The following is a 19,472-nucleotide window of genomic DNA, read 5'->3' as shown; positions in this document are numbered from 1 at the left end:
AGAAAAGCCCATCAGGGTATATATTTCTATCATAAGCTTTGCAATTTAAATTTCGACAAAACCTTTATGAAGATTACTCCTGGGACAGCTCGTTTCCCAAATTAAGATGGTTTCTCTGGGCTGCAAATCACCGAAACTGAAACATGTGGTGTGTTACAGGAGGCAGGTGTACATGATCTTGAAGGACACCGCACACGATCTGAACCTGTCTTTTCATTTCAAGGTGGAGGGTTTTAGTTATTTGGTGTTTGCTTCATCGGAGTCGATGAAGTGCTTCAGATGCGGAGCAGAGGGACACTTAGTCCGCTCCGCTCGAAGCACAGTGACCCGCTTCTGCCGCTGCTGTGGGCGGGAAAAGAACAAAGAAACAAAGAAATAAAGGCAAACGGAGACAGTGGAAGAAAACGTGTTGGGAAATGATCAAAGTAAACAAACCGGATGAATGTGTGTGAGGAGTTCATTGAGGATGAGGAGATGTCAGATGAGGAAGTGTTAAAAATCCATCAGAAAAGGAAAAGCGCTGACTCTGTACAGGAAAGTATAAAAGCAAAGAAAGTGACTAAAGAGCCCAAAGTGTCGGCGGAGTCAGAGAGCGACTTCTCTCAGACTCACAATTCTATACAACGATTCACAAACTCTTTACTCTCCTGCTGACATCCAGGCTTTTCTGGAGCGAACCAAAGGAGCCCGGCTGCCGATAGTCGGAGATCACTTCTCTGATCTCAGACTGTTCATGAAGTCAGCCAGGCCTCTGACCAGAAAATCGGGAACATGTGGTGAGGTGCTGCTCACAGATCAGGAAATATATCGACTGAAAAAACTGATTGTGAGAGTGAAAGCACAAATCATCACTGATGAAGATGATCTTGAAGATCTTGAGCCTCTCTTTTTTACTGACTGGTCTCATCACTGTTGTCTCTTTTATCTCCATGTGTGATTTTAACATCAGCATTTTAAACCTGAATGGAGCCAGGGCTGATCTTAAGAGAGCTGCTCTTTTTAAACTAATGGAGTCAAAGAAAGTGGACGTGATGTTTGTACATCACGTCCACATGGACGTACATCACTGTACCCACAGCACCAAAGACAATGAGAGTGACTGGAGGAGGGCTTTTAATGGGGGTGTCATTTTAAGCCACAAGTCCAGCTGCAGTGGAGGAGTGGGGATTTTATTTGCCAGAAGTTTTTTACCCGTTTCCTACGAAGTGGAAGAAATTATTCCAGGTGTTTTATTGAGCGTTAAAGCTCTTTATGAAAAGGTAAAGTTAGTGTTTTTAAATGTCTACGCGCCCACCAATGGGGTGGACAGGGTGGCATTTTTAAACATTTTATCTGATACCGTTAGAGCTTGTGGCAATGATGATTTTCTGTTTTTAGGGGGTGACTTTAATTGCACAGAAAATCCGAACCTGGACAGGAATCATCCTGAGCCTCATCCTGCCTCGTCCTGCAGGATCAGGCAGCTCATTGAGACACATGAGCTGTCTGATGTGTGGAGGGGTTTTAACAGGAATAACAGGCAGTACACCTGGAGTCACTCAAGAGGAAATGTTTTATCTCTGGCCAGACTGGACCGCCTCTATTGTTTTAATCACCATGTGAACATCTTTAAGAGAAGTCACATTCAGCCTGTGGGCTTTTCTGATCACTGTCTTGTCTCCTGCTCTGTTTTTATAAAGAATGTTCGTTTAAATAGCGCCTATTGGCATTTTAACACAGCTCTTTTAAATGACCAGGTTTTTAGAACTGCTTTTAAATTGTTTTGGTGTTCCCACAGAGAGAGCAAACCTGCTTTTAGCTGTATTCAGCAGTGGTGGGATTTTGGCAAAGTACAAATTAAACAACTTTGCCAGCAGTTCACTCGCAATGTCACTAGAGACATAACCCGGTCTATGAAGGATCTGGAGACGGAGGTAGTAGAACTGCAGACTTTAGCAGAGTCTACAGGAGATCGAGGGCTTTTAGACTCCCTCAAGTCCAAAAATTCGGCCATAGCCAGCATGCTGGGCGTTACGGCACAGGGGGCTCTGGTCAGGTCTCGTTTCCTGAACATCTCGCAGATGGATGCCCCCTCTCAGTTCTTCTTTGGGTTGGAGCAGAAAAAATGGACAAAGGAAGATCATTCATGCTTTACGATCGGGTAACGGCTCGGAGATCTCAGACTCATTTGAGATCAGGAAGTTTGCCAGTTTCTACAGAGACCTCTTTACGAGTGAATGGTCACATAATCCAGATGTGCACAGCAGTTTCCTCAATGAATCCCTCAGGTAAGTATAGAAGCAAACCGTCACCTGGAGGCAGACATAACTCTGCAGGAGCTGTTCACAGCCATGGCCAGTTTGCAGAGCGGCAGAGCTCCGGGGATGGACGGCCTTCCTGTGGACTTCTATAAGTCCTTCTGGTCTGAAATAGGAGAAGACCTGCTTGAGGTCCTGACAGACAGTCTCCAGAGAGGGAGACTACCTCTGAGCTGCAGGAGGGCCGTCATCACTCTGCTGCCCAAGAAGGGAGACCTACAAGACCTTAAGAACTGGAGGCCAGTCTCTCTGCTGTGCACGGATTATAAAATCCTGTCCAAAGCTCTGGCCTTGAGGATGAGAGAGGTGATGGCGTCCATCATCCACCCCGACCAGACTTACTGTGTGCCCGGCAGGCTTATAAGTGACAATGTCACTTTAATTCGAGATGTTTTGGAACTCTCCAGTTCATTGGCTATAGACACCGGTCTTATTTCCATCGACCAGGAAAAGGCTTTTGACCGGGTTGAACACCAGTACTTATGGCAGACTTTGGCTGCCTTTGGGTTCAACCCAGGCTTTATAGCCAAGATACGGGTTCTCTATAGTGACATTTTGAGCGTCCTGAAAATAAATGGTGGCCTGAGTGCTCCTTTTAACATCCAGAGGGGGGTGAGACAGATATGCTCTCTCTCTGGCATGCTGTATTCTGTAGCCTTCGAGCCTCTGCTTCACAAACTGAGAGATGATCTTAGTGGTGTGTGTTTCCCTCATTGTAATGTGCCTTTTAAGTTGTCTGCGTATGCTGATGACCTTATTGTGCTGGTCAATACACAAAGAGATGTGGACATTTTAGCAGATGCTGTCAACAAGTTTGGTTTTATCTCATCTGCAAAGGTAAACTGGGGGAAGAGTGAGGCTGTGATGGTGGGGGAGAGGCTGGGGGATTGGCTCAGGCTCCCTGGTGCTTTAGTCTGGGTTAGGGTTAGGGGGGTGCTGGTCCATCTAGCCAGCAGGGGCGCTGCTTTCTGCCTCCAGTTCCTACAAAGAATGCTTACTGGACCGAAGGACACTCTGTGGAGACCTTTTTCCTGTTGCATCCTGAAACATTTTAACAACCTGGGTCTAGTTTTTAATGGATACCACTGAAATGAGCACATCATCCCTGCCGGGTTTTTATAAGAGTGTTTTTAGGGTGTGGAACCTGCTGAAGAAAGAGAGACAGGAGAAGGCGGGTACCTCTGATGGAACCTGTAAATCCTGCCTCCCTGGAGGGGGCCTCAGGGAAAACCTTTTACAAACTAATGGTAAAGGTTTTTAATGTAATTTATTAGGCTTTTAATGTACGCTGTGTACATTTGAAGAGCGGCTAATAAAGTTGATTTCAAAAATCAAAATCTCTCTCTCTCTCTCTCTCTCTCTCTCTCTCTCTCTCTCTCTCTCTCTCTCTCTCTCTCTCTCTCTCTCTCTCTCTCTCTCCTCTCCCTCCTCCTCTCTCTCTCTCTCTCTCTCTCTCTCTCTCTCTCTCTCTCTCTCTCTCTCTCTCTCTCTCTCTCTCTCTCTCTCTCTCTCCTCCTCCTCTCTCTCTCTCTCTCTCTCTCTCTCCTCCTCCTCTCTCTCTCTCTCTCTCTCTCTCTCTCTCTCTCTCCTCCTCTCTCTCTCTCTCTCTCCTCCTCTCTCTCTCTGTGTGTTTCAGTGCATGCAGCAGTGCAGAGTGTTAATGCCTCGCTGCGTCTCAGTGACTCCAGACACACAGTCAGCTGTCTGATGACCTCTGACCTCGAGCTGCCTGAAGTGTTTCCATTTGCTGCGAGTCTTTATCACAGAGAGCTGCAGCTGCTGCAGAGACAGACTCCACAGGTACACCTGAACATACACTTGAGAGACAGACCTCAGTCTGTTGACTGTGCTTTAAGTTCCTCTGCTGCCATCTGGTGGTAAAACACAGCAACACGTACATTACACAACACATAATTTAATATTGACATAATATGAATGTAATTTTAATGAGTGTGTTTCCACCAGGGAGAGCTGCAGCAGGAGGAGCTCTTTGTTGCCGTGGAGATGCTGTCAGCTGTCGCTCTCATCAATCAGGCGATGGAGGCGGGACATCTGCAACAGTTCTGCTCCTCATTGGTCAGTCCATCTGCAGGACTCTCCGATGTAGACCACACCCTGCTGGACAGGTATGACTCTTTATACTGTCTGTTTACCTGTACCTCTACCAGTTTGAGTCATGTCATCTGGACTCTGTTGTCTTTGGATTTTATTTTAGTTCCCATTTTAGTTTATTTTACTTAATGGATGTTGTATTTATGTATTTTAAATCATGTTTGTCCTGGATTGTTTTTAATGCTGTGCGTTGAAGCCAAAAACAATTTTCCACAGTGTGTGTACATATATACACTGAAATATGTGTGTGTGTATATATATATGTATATATATATATGTATATATATATATATATGTATATATATGTATATGTATATATATGTATATATATATATATATATGTATATGTATATATATGTATATATATATGTATATATATATATGTATATATATGTATATATATGTATATATATATATATATGTATATATGTATATATATATATATATGTATATATATATGTATATATATATATGTATATATATATGTATATATATATATGTATGTATATATGTATATATATATATATATGTATATATATATGTATATATATATATGTATATATATATGTATATGTATATATATGTGTATATATATATGTGTATGTATATATATGTATATATGTATATATCAGACCAGGGTGAGTTATAACAACGACAAACCCTGGTTCACAGCAAGACTGCGACAGCTGAGGTTGGAAAAGGAAGAGGCGTTTAAGAGTGGCAACAGAGCAGAGTTTTAAGGAAGCCAAGTACAAGTTTAGCAAGGCGGTGAGGGAAGCTAAACGACTGTACTCAGAGAGACTACAAAACCAGTTCTCCTCCAACGACTCTGCTTCTGTGTGGAGGGGGCTCAGGCAGATCACCAACTACAAGCCAAGAGCCCCCAACTCTGCTAACGACCGACGCCTCGCCAACAGCCTCAACGACTTCTACTGTCGCTTTGAGAGACAATGGGACAGTCCTGACACCATCCCCCACACCATCACCCACCAGCTCCAGCCCAACAGCCCCAACCCCCTCATCACACCTGGGGCTGAACTCTCACACCTCTTACCACCACAGCTGCCCCCCACAGCGCCCCCCACTCCTCCAGCATCGACACCTCTGTCTGTCCTTGAAAGAGATGTGAACAGGCTCTTCAAGAGACAAAACCCGCGTAAAGCTGCTGGACCAGACTCCATCTCCCCATCCTGCCTGAAGCGCTGCGCCGATCAGCTGTCTCCGGTGTTCACGGACATCTTCAGCACCTCACTGGAGACATGCCACGTGCCAGCCTGCTTCAAGGCCTCCACCATCATCCCCGTCCCCAAAAAACCAGGGCCCACAGGATTAAATGACTACAGACCCGTCGCCCTGACCTCTGTGGTCATGAAATCATTTGAACGCCTGGTTTTGTCCCACCTCAAATCCATCACTGACCCTCTGCTGGACCCCCTGCAGTTCGCCTACAGAGCCAACAGGTCTGTAGACGACGCCGTCAACCTGGCTCTACACTTCATCCTCCAGCACCTGGACTCCGCGGGATCCTACGCCAGGATCCTGTTCGTGGACTTCAGCTCTGCCTTCAACACGATCGTCCCGGCTCTTCTTCAGGACAAGCTCTCCCAGCTGAACGTGCCTGACCCCACCTGCAGGTGGATCACAGATTTCCTGTCTGACAGGAAGCAGCACGTGAAGCTGGGGAAACACGTCTCAGACTGGCGGACGATCAGCACCGGCTCCCCTCAAGGCTGCGTTCTTTCTCCTCTACTCTTCTCCCTGTACACCAACAGCTGCACCTCCAGTCACCAGTCTGTCAAGCTCCTGAAGTTCGCGGACGATACCACCCTCATCGGACTCATCTCTGGAGAGGATGAGTCTGCCTACAGGTGGGAGATTGACCACCTGGTGACCTGGTGCAACAACAACAACCTGGAGCTTAACGCTTCAAAGACGGTGGAGATGGTTGTTGACTTCAGGAAGAGCGCAGCCCCACCCGCCCCCATCACCCTGCGTGACTCTCCTGTGGACATTGTGGAGTCCTTCCGTTTCCTGGGCTCCATCATCAGCCAGGACCTCCGGTGGGAGCTGAACATCAGCTCCCTCATCAAGAAAGCCCAACAGAGGATGTACTTCCTGAGGCAGCTGAGGAAGTTTAACCTGCCACAAACAATGCTGGTTCACTTCTACACTGCCATCATAGAGTCCATCCTCACCTCCTCCATCACCGTCTGGTACGCTGCTGCCTCCACCAAGGACAGACGCAGACTGCAGCGTATCATCCGCTCTGCAGAGAGGGTGATCGGCTGCAACCTTCCATCTCTTCAGGACCTGTACTCCTCCAGGACCCTGAGGAGAGCAGGGAAGATCGCTGCCGACCCCTCCCACCCCGGACACCATCTGTTCGACCCCCTCCCCTCTGGCAGGAGGCTGCGGTCCATCAGGACCAAAACCTCCCGCCACAAAAACAGTTTCTTCCCCTCTGCAGTCAACCTGACAAACTCACACTGACCCCCCCCCAGAACACAAACACAAGCTATACGTTATATTAACGTACATCACCCCTGTCCCCCCGGCGTTACATTAACGCACCCACCCCCTACTGGACACTTTATCTTGACACTTTACTTTATTCTGGTCAAAACTGCACTGTTTGTTATCTGCACTGTTTGTTATTTATCTTGTTTTATTTATTTTTTTGATTCTATTTTACTTTTTATATTCTACTTATTTGTTATCGAATCAATAGCACCTTCAGACCACAGTATCCTTGTAATGTATGTTACTTGGCAATAAACAGTTTCTGATTCTGATTCTGATTCTGTATATGTATATATGTGTATATATGTATATATACGTGTATATATATGTATATATACGTGTATATATGTGTATATGTATATATCAGAATCAGAATCAGAAATACTTTATTGATCCCCGGGGGGAAATTGTACAGTACCGGTGCTCCCATTCCAGAGTAGGAAAATAGCATAATTTTGAACTAAAGGTATGTACAAAATATAAAAATAAGAAATAGAAAATAAAAAATATACACATTTACAGTATTTAAGTGAGTGAGGTAAAAAAATATATATATATACAGTAACAATGTATATAAATGTATGGATGTGTTGCACTGTAGTGTATAACTATATATGTATTGCACTATACATGTATTGCACTTAAACAATCACAATAAATAGTGAGGTAGTGTATGACAGATGAAGTAGATATAGATACAGATTTCCTGTCTCTTCCTGAGTGTCTGACACTCAGAGGGAGGAGTTGAACAGTCTGATGGCCACAGGCAGGAATGATTTCCTGTGGCGCTCTGTTGTACATTTGGGAGCAATGAGTCTCCCACTGAAGCTGCTCTTGTGTCCGACCAGTACGTCATGGAGAGGATGTGAGACATTGTCCAAGATGCCCCGCAGTTTAGACAGCTTCCTCCTCTCTGACACCACCGTCAGAGAGTCCAGCTCCACCCCCACAACGTCACTGGCCTTGCGGATCAGTTTGTTAAGTCTGTTGGAGTCCGCCACCCTCAGCCTGCTGCCCCAGCATGCAACAGCATAGAGGATAGCACTGGCCACCACAGACTCATAGAACATCCTCAGCATAGTCCGGCAGATGTTGAAGGACCTCAGCCGCCTCAGAAAATAGAGACGGCTCTGGCCCTTCTTATAGAGGGCATTAGTGTTCTTTACCCAGTCCAGTTTATTGTCTATGTTTACTCCCAGGTACTTGTAATCCTCTACAATGTCGACACTGACCCCCTGGATGGAAACAGGGGTCATCGGCGCCTTGGTCCTCCTCAGATCAACAGTCAGTTCCTTTGTTTTTGTCACGTTGAGCTGCAGGTGGTTCTGCTCGCACCATGTGACAAAGTTCTCCACAGCAGCCCTGTACTCCTCCTCATCACCTTTGCTGATACATCCAACTATCGCTGAGTCGTCAGAAAACTTCTGAAGATGGCAGGTCTCTGTGCAGTAGCTGAAGTCCGTGGTGTAGGCGGTGAAGAGGAAGGGAGAGAGGACAGTCCCCTGCGGGGCCCCGGTGTTGCTGACCACCCTGTCTGACACACAGTGTTGTAAGCGCACATACTGTGGTCTGCCAGTCAGGTAGTTGACAATCCAGGACACGAGGGGGGCATCCACCTGCATCTCCGTCAGCTTCTCACCCAGTAGAGCCGGGCGGATGTTGTTGAACGCACTGGAGAAGTCAAAAAACATGACTCTCACAGTGCTCGCCGGCTTATCCAGGTGGGCGTAGACGCGGTTGAGCAGGTAGATGATGGCATCCTCCACTCCAAGTCGGGGCTGGTAGGCGAACTGAAGGGGGTCCAAGTGTGGCTTGACCAAGGGCCGGAGCTGCTCTAGGACGAGTCTCTCCAGGGTCTTCATGATGTGGGAGGTCAGTGCCACGGGTCTGTAGTCCTTGGAGCCACTGGGACGCGGCGTCTTTGGAACAGGAACGAGGCAGGATGTCTTCCACAGCACGGGGACCCTCTGGAGACTGAGGCTCATGTTGAAGACGTGGTGAAGTACTCCACATAGCTGGGGGGCACAGGCTTTAAGCACCCTGGGGCTGACACCATCGGGGCCTGCAGCCTTGCTGGAATGGAGTCTCCTCAGCTGTCTTCTAACATGGTCGGCAGTGAAGCACACTGTAGAGATGACCGGTGGGGGAGGGGTGGAGTCGTCAGGTTGAAGAGTGCCGTCAGCCTGGGGACTGGGGGACGAGGTGTATACGTATATATACACACACACACGTATATATATACACACGTATATATATATATATATATACACACACACACACACACACGTATATATGTATATATACACGTATATATACATGTATTATTTTTCACTTAAATATTGTAAATGTGTATATTTTTTATTTCTTAGTTTTTATATCTTATTTTGTATATATGTACATATATATAAATATGTATGTATATATATATATAAATCTGTGTGTGCATATATATGTATATATGTGTGTGTATATATATGTATATATAAATATGTATATATATATTTATATATATATATATACACACACACACACACACGTATATATATAAATATGTATATGTGTCTTAAAGTAATGATGGACTGTCGTTTCTCTTTACTTAGTTGAGTGGTTCTAGCCATTATATGGATTAGAACAGTAGTTGAACAGGGCAATTCACTGTATAGAACTGTGTACCAACCCTACCTCTGCACAACACAACTGATGGGCTCAAACACATTAAGAAGGCGAAAAAATCCACAAATTAACTCTTGACAAGGCACACCTGTTGAACTGTCTTCAATATTAATCTACAATGTAAAAAATACTAAAAATAAAGAAAAACCATTGAATGAGAAGGTGTGTCCAAACTTCTGACTGGTACTGTGTGTGTGTGGGTGTGTGTATATATATATATATATGTATATACATATAAATATACGTATGTGTGTATACAGGTGTACTTAATAAAGTGATGAAGATGATGGTATTATAATGATGACGTCATTGTGTCCTCAGGTACTTTAAGTGTCTGGTTGGTGTGAAGCAGCAGATGGGCAGAGACCTGCTGACCTGGAATCAGCTGCAGGAAGGAATCAACTGTGTCAACAACTCAGTGCAGGATGAACACCAACGTATGGAAAACACACACACACACACACACACACACACACAGTTGTGTTTCCATCATTTCAGAGGACATTGCATTGACTTACATTCATTTCCTGGAGTCTGACCTTAAGCCAAGTCTTCATTCTAATACTTAATGATTTACGTTATTGGGACTTCCGTTTTGTCAGCAGTGTAAGCAGATTTATGTCCCCACCACATGGGTAATACATGCTCACACACAGAGACACACATCATCATCATCATCACACAGAGTCGGTTTCCCCCTGCGTCCAACCTTTGTGCTAAGCTAAGCTAAACCGTCTTGGACCTGTCTCTGCAGAGGACACACAGAGATGAAACTGATCTGAGACATTGAAAGACAAATTGAAAATCGAAATCTGTGACCTGTCTCTGACTTCTGTGACCTCTGACCTTTAGAGCTGCTGGCTGTCAGTCGGATTAACACGGCTGTGATCAGAGGAGACTCTCAGCAGCTTCTGTCTGCTCTGCTGCTGCCCTCCTGTGTTGTGGATGAGGTTTTACCTGCCAACACCTGCAGATACCTGAACCTGATGACCAGAGCCAGGCAGCACAAAGCTCAGGTAAATCCACACTGGTAAGCAGGGATCCACAACAGCAGCTCAGATTTGAACCAGAAGCAGAACTGTTTTATTGAATATTTACGCTTCATCATTCAGATCACTTGTATTGAGATTGATTGAAAACTATTTTTTATTTTTCAGGTGAGCAGAGACCCGGGAGCTGAGCTGTGGTTGGCTGATATCCAGGAGGCAGTGAGGAGGGCCAATCAGCAAAGTCAGAAAGCTCTGAAGCGTGAGTCTGAGACTTTGTTTTGTTCACATGATTTATTGATCACAGAGACAGAAACCTGATCAAACTAGTGAGCCATTAAACAGATCCCAGTAATCATCAGTGGTTTACAGTCTGTCTGACCTGTGTGCTCCATAAAGTGGTCTCCTGTAAACTGTGTTAAGCCCTTCTTGGGCTCGCGCAAGCAGGCCTCCATAGATGTCATGTGAGCTGCCACAGGCAGGAATGATTTCCTGTGGTGCTCTGTTGTGGATTTAGGTGGAATGAGTCTCCCACTGAAGGTGCTCTTTTGCCTGACCAGTACGTCATGGAGAGGATGTGAGACATTGTCCAAGATGACCCGTAGCTTGGACAGCATCCTCCTCTCTGACACCACCGTCAGAGAGTCCAGCTCCACCCCCACAACGTCACTGGCCTTGCGGATCAGTTTGTTGAGTCTGTTGGAGTCCGCCACCCTCAGCCTGCTGCCCCAGCATGCAACAGCATAGAGGATAGCACTGGCCACCACAGACTCATAAAACATCCTCAGCATAGTCCGGCAGATGTTGAAGGACCTCAGCCGCCTGAGAAAATAGAGACGCCTCTGGCCCTTCTTGTAGAGGGCATTAGTGTTCACCGCCCAGTCCAGTTTATTGTCAATGTGAACTTGTAGTTCTCCACACTGACCCCCTGGATGGAAACAGGGGTCATCGGCACCTTGGTCCTCCTCAGATCCACCATCAGCTCCTTTGTCTTTGTCACGTTGAGCTGTAGATGGTTCTGCTCACACCATGTGACAAAGTTGTCCACAGCAGCCCTGTACTCCTCCTCATCACCCTCACTGATACATCCAACTATTGCTGAGTCATCAGAAACCTTCTGAAGATGGCAGGTCTCTGTGCAGTAGCTGAAGTCCGTGGTGTAGATGGTGAAGAGGTGCAGGTGGTGTAGATGGTGCCCCTGCAGGGCCCCGGTGCTGCTGACCACTCTGTCTGACACAGTGTTGTAAGCGCACATACTGTGGTCTGCCAGTCAGGTAGTTGACAATCCAGGACACGAGGGGGGCATCCACCCGCATCTCCGTCAGCTTTTCACCCAGTAGAGCCGGACGGATGGTGTTGAACGCACTGGAGAAGTCAAAAAACATGACTTTCACAGTGCTCGCCGGCTTATCCAGGTGGGCGTAGACGCGGTTGAGCAGGTAGATGATGGCATCCTCAACTCCAAGTCGGGGCTGATAGGCGAACTGAAGGGGGTCCAAGTGTGGCTTGACCATGGGCCGGAGCCGCTCCAGGACGAGTCTCTCCAGGGTCTTCATGATGTGGGAGGTCAGTGCCACGGGTCTGTAGTCCTTGGAGCAACTGGGACGCGGTGTCTTCGGTACAGGAACGAGGCAGGACGTCTTCCACAGCACGGGGACCCTCTGAAGACTCAGGCTCATAATATTGAAGACATGGTGAAGTACTCCACATAGTACTAGCTGACGCTATCCACTCAAGACACTATTTTGCTACATTAGCTAGCTAGCAATTTGTCTGCTTTAGCAAGCAAGCTGTGTGGATTTTGTGCTGGACTGTTTTGGTGGGTGCTGGTTGTTTGTTGACGTTAGTGGACTCGGATTGCACACTGTTTGCACTGCAGGGGAGCTGGAGAGAGGCTCAGGCAGCACGTATGATAAATTGGAATCAATGCAGAGAAGATTAGCATGACGCTCAAGACACTCAGGAACGTGCATAACGTCACATCCTTTGGATAGGATCTCATTTTTTTTAAGTTACGTTACACTCTGTCCACACATTGGCAATAAAAAGCAATTCATGCATTAGTTTGTGATCCTGGCTGTTTTATTAAATTATTATCATCATTATATTTGACAGTCTGTTGATTGTAAATAGCTTTACCTAGAAGATCAACAGGAGGTTATTCGGCTGTTTGTTTGTTCTGCAGTGCTCCAGACTATGATGATGAAGATGATGATGATGTTTTTATTCTCTCTCTCTCTGTGTTCAGTGTGTCTGTCAGTGGCAGCAGTGAATCAGGCTGTGAAGGAGAACAAAATGAGTCAGACTCTTCGTGTTCTGACTTTACCTGAAATTCAGCTTCAGGGAGTCATTTCTACCTGTGCAGCAGATTATCAGAGAGAACTCAACAGTCTGATGACAGACAGGATGCACAGAGGTACGACTGACAGACCACAGACAGGATGCACAGAGGTACGACTGACAGACCACAGACAGCATACACAGAGGTACGACTGACCGACCACAGACAGGATCCACAGAAGTACGAAGACCACAGACAGGATGCACAGAGGTACGACTGACCAACCACAGACAGGATGCACAGAAGCACGACTGACAGACCACAGACAGGGTACACAGAAGTACGACTGACCGACCACAGACAGGGTACACAGAAGTACGACTTACCGACCACAGACAGGATGCACAGAGGTACGACTGACCAACCACAGACGGGATGCACAGAAGCACGACTGACAGACCACAGACAGGGTACACAGAAGTACGACTGACCGACCACAGACAGGGTACACAGAGATACGACTGACCGACCACAGACAGGATACACAGAGGTACACATACACCAACATAGTGTAAACGTGTGTGTGTTCAGGAGACAATAGGAGTCCGTGGGTTCAAGTCCAGCTGGACGACGGGTCGTTCTACTACTTTCATCTGAACAGACTGGAGGGCAGCTGGGAGAAACCCATCGGCTTCATACACAACAGTATGTTCCTCGATCAACACCAGATACAGGTGAGACACACCGAAGGGTCAGAGGTCAGGCACACCTGAGTTTTTTTTTTAGTTTTATTTTAAAGATAAAATTTCAGGGAAATAATTGAAGCATATGTCCCATGCCGTGATTGGTCAGCAGCAGTGATGTGGTGTGTAATGTCATGTCTCCCTGCAGGAAGTAGTCAGCAGTGTTTCAGGCTCGCACAGTCGCAGCATTCTCTGGCAGAGCAGTCAAGCCCTCGTCGTTCGTCTGCAGGCTGTCAGTCGCGGGTTCCTGGTCAGACAGAAGCAGGTGGCTCGATGGCGTTACCTGATCAGTCAGACACCTGCTGTAATCACCATCCAGGTGAGAACCCTGCTGAGCAGTTTGGGGGCGTCAATTATGTTAATGAAGTCTCAGGAACATTCTCCTCCTCATGAACAGGTGGCTTCATCAAGTTGATGAATAGCTTGTGTTTTGTAAGAACTGAGCTGCTGGAAATATCTGAAATTATCATCCAATGTTTTATAGAGTTTCGGATGATTCGTCAAACAGACAATTTATGTGATATTTTGAGGTTTCAATGAGATAAGTGATGGCTGGATGAAGCTTTGGGGTTTCTCAGTGACGTCTGCTGGTTTGTAAAAGTCACAGCAGCTCTTCCACGCCTCACTGAGTTTAGAGTTTCAATCTCACATGTGAGCAATAAAAGTCGGAGAAGCCTGCGTGTCATTTATTAAACCTATAAAACTCTTGTTCAGAATTGCTGCAGTAAATTCAAATATTATTGAGCTCCATTCTACAGTTAACTCACTCAACTGTTTATTGCCAAGTAACATACATTACAAGGAATTTGCCGTGGTCTGATGGTGCTGACAACAAACATGTAAAAATATAAAGGTAAAAGAATAAGATAAGATAAATAACAAACAGTGCAGTGACCAAAATAAAGTGTCCAGTAGGGGGTGCGTGTGTTAATGTAACGCAGGGGGGGCAGGGGTGGTGTACGTTAATATAACGTATAACTTGTGTTTGTTTTGGGGGAGAGGTCAGTGCAAGACTTTGGCCGTGTTCGTCAGGTTCACTGCAGAGGGGAAGAAACTGTTTTTGTGGCAGGAGGTTTTTGGTCCTGATGGACCGCAGCCTCATACATGACAGTATGTCTGTCATTGGTCAGTCGTACCTCTGTGTATCCTGTCTGTCGTGGTCAGTCGTATGTCTGTCATTGGTCAGTCGTACCTCTGTGTATCCTGTCTGTCGTGGTCAGTCGTATGTCTGTCATTGGTCAGTCGCATGTCTGTCGCCTGTCATTGGTCAGTCGCATGTCTGTCGCCTGTCATCGGTCAGTCGTATGTCTGTCATCAGTCAGTCGTACCTCTGTGTATTCTGTCTGTCATCGGTCAGTCGTACCTCTGTGTATCCTGTCTGTGTATGGTCAGTCGTACGTCTGTGTATCCTGTCTCTCATCGGTCAGTCGTACCTCTGTGTATCCTGTCTGTCGCGGTCAGTCGTACGTCTGTGTATCCTGTCTCTCATCGGTCTGTCGTATGTCTGTCATCGGTCAGTCGTATGTCTGTCATCAGTCAGTCGTACCTCTGTGTATCCTGTCTGTCATCGTTCAGTCGTACCTCTGTGCATCCTGTCTGTGGTCTGTCAGTCGTACCTCTGTGCATCCTGTCTGTCATCGGTCAGTCGTACCTCTGTGTATCCTGTCTGTCGTGGTCAGTCGTACGTCTGTGTATCCTGTCTCTCATCGGTCAGTCGTACCTCTGTGTATCCTGTCTGTCGCGGTCAGTCGTACCTCTGTGTATCCCTGCATCTTGTTGTTTAACTGACTGAATCTCTTCTTCAGACGACGTCAGTGGTTTTTACACCAACACTCACCTTGAACCTTGATCCACACACGTTCTACGTTTTCCAGTAGAAAAATCTTTCTGTTGATGTCGTACAAAATGTTCTCTTGTCCCGCCTGAACACTGTGAGATGCTGTTAAATGTTTGTACCTGTTAACAGTTAATGGTGTTTTTCTTTCCGTTTCTGTTCAGTCTCATTGGAGGAGGTTTGTCCAGCAGGGGGCGTACAGGCGTCGGCTGCAGTTTCTCTACATGAACTGGAGAGCTGTTGTCAAGGTAATAAGCATCAAGACTCAAACTATACTTAGAGGTTTTAATCAGTTTGAAGCCTTCGAGGTCTCCTGATGAACTAAAACAGTTACAACTCAAAAAGAAATCTATCATCTGAATATCAAACTAACACAGTTCCTGAGATAACTTTTGCCATGATTTGGTATTGGATAAATAAAACTGAACAAAAAGTTCCAGTCTAAAACAATTTTTAGTTCAGTTTTTATGGGGTTATTATACTATTATATTAACATTATACTTTTTATTTAATGTTATATTCTACTAGTTCCTCATCCAGGTTGTGGATAGTGCGTCTGCAAGGGACAGATGTAGATTTAGCCAGAACCAGGATGCTGATATGTGCTCCTTCTAGCCAGCCTCCTCCTAAGAGCAACACATTCCCCTATTTTACTAAGTTATTGTTATAAATATTGTTCAGTAATGTTGTTTACACAAAGTGTGGTGTGGGTGGTGCTGGTGTATCGCGTGTTGCCCTGTTATTGGTTTACTTTATTAAATGTCCAAAATGTCACCTTTCCCCCATCAGATGGAAAAAAACACCTAATATGTGTTAAAACTTTCCGTTGTGGTGAGTTGGGTTCTGCAGGTTGTTGAATTAGCTGAAGGTTTTCCATCATTAATGTTTGTGTGTTTGTATCAACAGATCCAGTCGTTTGTGAAGATGTGGCTGGTGAGAAGAAAATATCGAGCTCGACTGAGTTTCTTCAGACGTCACGTGAGTCTCTGTTTCACCACTGAACTCTGTTAAGATCTCAAAAATGTTTCTGGATCAGCTTTGTGTCCTGTCAGATGTTCTGATGTGAATGTTTGTTTCAAATCAGAACTGAAGATAAACGTAATTAATAAATATAATAATAATTAGTAACATTATCATTGGGATTTCAAGTGTAAGTAAGTGGGGTTTATTGCAGCTGAGTTATGTGTGCATTGTTTGGTGTATCTTACAAGATGACATGAGTGTGCATGTTTGTCTTTATTTGCTGTGCTTGTGCTTCACAGTACAAGCAGCAGATGGTTTCTGTCATTTCAGGTAGTTCTTATCACCATGATGTTCAAGCGTTCCTTTTTCCCATCACTTTGGTTTCAATTAGTTATTTTTGGAGGTCTTGGTTAGTTAGTGGCCCCCACACTTCACTGCCGTAAAATATGATCAGGTCTGTTACTGATTTAGGATTTTGAGCCAGGTCCTGATTGGAATGTCGATCTGAATCTTTTGATGAAAATCCAGCCAATATTTTGGTCTGTTCCATATTTACAGTTAGTGCCCATGTTTGGCTGTCTCTCTCTGTCTGTCTGTCTCTCTGTCTCTGTCTCTCACTCTCTGTCTGTCTCTTGCTCTCTGTCTGTCTCTTTGTCTGTCTGTCTCTGTCTGTCTGTCTCTCTGTGTGTGTATCTGTCTCTCTCTCTCTCTCTCTCTCTCTCTCTCTCTCTCTCTCTCCGTCTTTCTCTTTGTCTGTCTGTCTGTCTGTCTGTCTCTCTCTCTCTGACTCTCTGTCTGTCTCTTTGTCTGTCTGTCTCTTTGTCTGTCTGTCTCTGTCTGTCTCTCTGTCTGTGTGTGTGTGTGTGTGTCTGTCTGTCTCTCTCTCTCTGTCTTTCTCTTTGTCTGTCTGTCTCTCTCTGTCTGTCTCTCTGTCTCTCTCTCTGTCTGTCTCTCTGTGAGTATGGCGGACTGAGTGCGGAGCTGAGAGCGTGGAATTGCAGAGTTGATTCAGTGTGAGTGAGTTTTTCTTACTTTTTCTTTTTGGGTTTCTGTGTTATTGATCTTGTCTTTGTTTAGCGGTGTGTGTTAGAGGGGTGGTGTAGGTGTAGGGTTGGTGGGGTGTGCTTTGTTTAGCACCATGCCGGTTGCGGAGGCTGCTGCGGCCGAGTTTGAGAAGCTGACTCGGCGTCATGCCATCAAACTCATCCCGGCGGTGCGGTGCTCCGTGGAGGAGGCGGGGAAGGCGGTGGGGAGCGTGGTAGGTTGTGACAGCGTGAAGTCTGCCTCCCGTATGAACGGGGCCATTGTTCTGTTTCTGGACAGCACGGCTAAAGTTAGCGAGGTGGTTGAGAAAGATGTAGTCATTCAAGACACCTTTACTCCCGTTCTCCCCCTCGTTAGCCCGGCCACTAAAGTCACTATTTCTAATGCCCCCCCATTCATCAAGAATGAAGTTTTGGCAAAAGAGCTGTCCCGATATGGACAGCTGGTTTCCCAAATAAAAATGGTTTCTCTGGGCTGCAAATCACCCAAACTGAAACATGTGGTGTGTCACAGGAGGCAGGTGTACATGATCCTTAAGGACACCGCACACGACCTGAACCTGTCTTTTCATTTCAAGGTGGAGGGTTTTAGTTATTTGGTGTTTGCTTCATCGGAGTCGATAAAGTGTTTCAGATGCGGAGCAGAGGGACACTTAGTCCGCTCCTGTCCGGAGAAGGCTGAAGCACAGCGGTCAGACAGCGACTTCTCTCTGACTCAGGATGATCCACAGCCTCTTTACTCTCCTGCTGACATCCAGGCTTTTCTGGAGCGAACCAAAGGAGCCCGGCTGCCGATAGTCGGAGATCACTTCTCTGATCTCAGACTGTTCATGAAGTCAGCCAGGCCTCTGACCAGAAAGTCAGGAACATGTGGTGAGGTGCTGCTCACAGATCAGGAAATATATTGCCTGAAAAAACTGATGGTGAGAGTGAAAGCACAAATCATCACTGATGAAGATGATTCTTAAAAAGATGTTGAGCCTCTCTTTTTTACTGACTGGTCTCCTCACTGTTGTCTCTTTTATCTCCATGTGTGATTTTAACATCAGCATTTTAAACCTGAATGGAGCCAGGGCTGATTTTAAGAGAGCTGCTCTTTTTAAACTAATGGAGTTAAAGAAAGTGGACGTGATGTTTGTACAGGAAACCCACAGCACCAAAGACAATGAGAGTGACTGGAGGAGGGCTTTTAATGGGGGTGTCATTTTAAGCCACAAGTCCAGCTGCAGTGGAGGAGTGGGGATTTTATTTGCCAGAAGTTTTTTACCCGTTTCCCACGAAGTGGAAGAAATTCTTCCAGGTGTTTTATTGAAAGTTAAAGCTCTTTTTGAAAAGGTAAAGTTAGTGTTTTTAAATGTCTACGCGCCCACCAATGCGGTGGACAGGGTGGCATTTTTAAACATTTTATCTGATACTGTTAGAGCTTGTAACAATGATGATTTTATGTTTTTAGGGGGTGATTTTAATTGCACAGAAAATCCGGCTCCCTGGTGCTTTAGTCTGGAGGAAGGGAGGGCTCAAATACCTTGGAGTTTTCCTCGGCGATGAGGCCTTCACAAGGAAGAACTGGGACGATGTCCTTGAAAAGGTTAAAGGTCGGCTCTCAAAGTGGAAGTGGCTTTTACCAAAGATGTCCTACAGAGGCCGTACCTTGATTTTAAACAACCTTGTTTCATCTGCCCTGTGGCACCGGTTGGCCTGCGTCGATCCTCCAGTTTCTCTCCTGGCTCAGATACAGAGGGTTTTAATTGATTTTTTTTGGGACAGGATGCACTGGGTCCCACAGAGTGTCCTCTTCCTTCCTAAGGAGGAGGGGGGGAAAGGCCTGGTCCATCTAGCCAGCAGGGGCGCTGCTTTCCGCCTACAATTCTTACAAAGAATGCTTACTGGACCAAAGGACACTCTGTGGAGACCTTTATCCTGTTGCATCCTGAAACGTTTTAACAACCTGGGTCTGGGGATTTTAACTTGTTTTTAATGTATACAACCGAGATGAGCACATTGTCCCTGCCGGGTTTTT

At 45.9% G+C, this 19,472-nt stretch overlaps 1 protein-coding gene across 1 annotated transcript in view; it reads left to right on the top strand.

Moving 5' to 3' along the window:
- iqgap3 (IQ motif containing GTPase activating protein 3) overlaps positions 1 to 19,472 on the top strand; it is a 35,924-nt gene that overhangs the window by 6,636 nt on the left and 9,816 nt on the right. Inside the window, exons 12-21 of the mRNA XM_070911271.1 lie at positions 3,934 to 4,097; positions 4,263 to 4,423; positions 9,924 to 10,039; positions 10,455 to 10,618; positions 10,760 to 10,850; positions 12,837 to 13,004; positions 13,461 to 13,603; positions 13,761 to 13,931; positions 15,611 to 15,694; positions 16,353 to 16,424. Coding sequence (XP_070767372.1) covers positions 3,934 to 4,097; positions 4,263 to 4,423; positions 9,924 to 10,039; positions 10,455 to 10,618; positions 10,760 to 10,850; positions 12,837 to 13,004; positions 13,461 to 13,603; positions 13,761 to 13,931; positions 15,611 to 15,694; positions 16,353 to 16,424 — 1,334 coding nt within the window. The remainder of the gene's footprint in view (positions 1 to 3,933; positions 4,098 to 4,262; positions 4,424 to 9,923; positions 10,040 to 10,454; positions 10,619 to 10,759; positions 10,851 to 12,836; positions 13,005 to 13,460; positions 13,604 to 13,760; positions 13,932 to 15,610; positions 15,695 to 16,352; positions 16,425 to 19,472) is intronic.

The sequence above is a fragment of the Enoplosus armatus genome, chromosome 9, assembly GCF_043641665.1.
Source record: "Enoplosus armatus isolate fEnoArm2 chromosome 9, fEnoArm2.hap1, whole genome shotgun sequence".
In the NCBI taxonomy this organism is placed as follows: Eukaryota; Metazoa; Chordata; class Actinopteri; order Centrarchiformes; family Enoplosidae; genus Enoplosus; species Enoplosus armatus.
The sequence above is the reverse complement of the archived record's forward strand: the minus strand, read 5'-3'. Positions and strand labels throughout refer to the sequence as shown.